Genomic DNA, 2,469 nt, shown 5'->3' on the forward strand with positions numbered 1-2,469 from the left:
TTGCATGCGCGGCTTTTGCTTTACCTATTAAACTGTCTTTATCTCAGCCCACGAATTTTCTCACTTTTACTCTTCCAATTCTCTTCCCCATCCCACCGGGGGGGAGTGATCGAGCGGCTGTGCGGTGCTTAGTTGCTGGCTGGGGTTAAACCACGACAATCACTTTGCTGTTGGTGTAGTTCACCCTGCTTTTGAGGGTGCTGCCTACTCAGAAAATGCCCTACAGCTTTGATGCTTCACAGCTCTAATGCAACCGGTGATAAATGATCTTACAACACAGATGTTGAGGCCCACACTATACTTGAGAATGATTTCTCCATTGGGGTGAAACTTCCTCACCTTTATGGAGTGAAAACAACTGCGAACCTTGTGAGATACACTGTTGATTTGAGTCTCAGGGGATGGTGAACTTGGAATTTATGCAACCAGTCTAGGAATTTCAGGAAAATTTTTAAAGGTTGGCCTGGTGTCCTTTCCACTATTTGCTCTATAGGGAGAAAATTAAAAGAGAGAGTCATATGCCAGTGTGTCAGGCTAGAATAACTTGAGGGCCTCTGTATGGGTCAACAGCTTTCAGGTTGGCATGAGAAGAGTTTTGTATATTTAAGAACATCTTCCCCTCTGGACAACACTGTTCCAATGAATAACAGAGTAATGGAGGCAGAAAAATACCAAGAAATATTTCATTTGTGTCCCTGTATCCGCTGAGGTATTCATACTGAAGTGTACTGATACCTTACTTCCACTACACAGTAACCTGTATTATTAGAAACTTCACTGAGTCAATGTGCATCTAGATATTCTAGGCATTTCCTCCACAGGAAATTTTAAACCTGGGGAAGTAAGAAGAAATTTAGAGTCCTTTATGCTACAGTCACTAGTTCAGAGATTCTTCTGTATGTGTCTGTCCTAGGTGTATGTCTCACTCTATGAAACTCATTTTAGATTTTAAAAAATCCCACGTAATAATAATAAAAAAACCCCTATAGTGTTAGTAAGGCAAGACCTCAGAACCTCTCAGTTCTGTTTAATGGTCTTTGTACTCAGCCTGTAAAGGTGTTCCTGTGGGGGCAGGAATCAGTGACTCATTTACACTCTGCTTTTAAAAAGAAAGACAAAAGGTCACCAGACCCTCTAGATATCCTTAACTGTCTCCTCTGGCCCTGAAAGGAAACCTACGTTTAAGGACTAGGTAAGGAGAGCAGAAAGGTGCTTCCTCCCCCTTCCCACATGCCTCACATGATGACTGCAAGTCTTTCAGCAGCCCCTTCTCCTACTCAGTGGCAGCTCTTGTCCTTCGGGCCAACAGCCGTATCAGTGCCGAGGATCTCTCAGCTCAGGACACTGCTCAGAATTATTAATTGAAGCCTGCCAAAGGACTGCATTGTCTTGTATTTCATGTGATATCAACTCAGTCAGTGCAAATCTCAATGAACCAGAAAGATTTCAAGATTGCCTTGTGCTCTAGTTGGGGGAAGAATTTGGAAGTGTTGTCTATCGCTACCTGTCCTCTTTGTAATAGCAGTTATATTTCTCTTCTTTCTTTCTAAATCAACAGCCGCAGTTACAAACACCGCCTGTATAGTAGCACTACTGCTGTGGAAACCTCATCCTAAGCAGCTTGCCGTGTTTTTCGTATTCCCTGCTCTTTGGGGCCTATCTGATGCCATTTGGCAGACACAAACTAATGGTAAGTCCTGGTGACAATGAAATGAATTCTCTTGAGATATAAAAATCTGCATGTTTGTATTTATAAAACAACAGTGCATAAAAATGATAATGGGTTTAAGACAGCATCTAAAAGAAATATGTTAGCTCATTGGAAAGTAGAACAAATAAGAACAACTTGGGAATAAGAAAGTAAAATACTCATTAAACAAATTTTACAAGATGAAGAGAGAAGAACGCTGCAGAAGATGATAATGGATATTCAGAATAAATAATCTGGAGGAGTATAAGTATCTCAAAGAAAATTAGAAAACTCAGAAGAGTGATACATTTAGTCTGTCTTTTGCAATAAAGGAGAGCAATCTGGATAAAAAATCAACTCAAAGCTCAGCAACAAAAGAAGCAGCAAATTGGCTGTTAGGAGTTATTAGAAAAAAATTGAAGGAGAAAACCACAGAGAGCAACATTACGCAACCAAGTAAATCCATGCAGTTCTGATTTGCTCCATTTCAAAAATCATAATCAAATGTGATAAGGCATAAGAAGGCAATAAAAAGGAGCAGAGTCATGGGAAACTTCCACTTGAAGGAAGACTAACAAACTAGAACACTTTAGCCTGGACAAGTGATAAGTAAGGAAAGCAGTCAGTAAGATCACGAATAGTATGGAGAAGGTGATTAGAAATTCACTGGTTTTCTTAATAACAGAAGTAGTGGCACCAAATAAAGTTATCAGGCAGCAGGCTTTATAGAAATCTGTCGTGGTTTAATCTCAGTTGGCAACTAAGCACCACGCAGCCGC

General features: G+C 40.4%; 1 protein-coding gene across 2 annotated transcripts in view; it reads left to right on the forward strand.

Annotated features, from left to right (window-relative positions):
• Positions 1-2,469, forward strand: part of UNC93A (unc-93 homolog A (C. elegans)) — a 20,090-nt gene that overhangs the window by 11,870 nt on the left and 5,751 nt on the right. For both annotated transcript variants that reach the window (XM_009274247.1, XM_009274248.1), the window contains one exon: positions 1,559-1,690. In XM_009274247.1, the coding sequence (XP_009272522.1) occupies positions 1,559-1,690 (132 nt within the window). The remainder of the gene's footprint in view (positions 1-1,558; positions 1,691-2,469) is intronic.

Source organism: Aptenodytes forsteri, unplaced genomic scaffold (genome assembly GCF_000699145.1).
Source record: "Aptenodytes forsteri isolate BGI_AS27 unplaced genomic scaffold, ASM69914v1 Scaffold736, whole genome shotgun sequence".
In the NCBI taxonomy this organism is placed as follows: Eukaryota; Metazoa; Chordata; class Aves; order Sphenisciformes; family Spheniscidae; genus Aptenodytes; species Aptenodytes forsteri.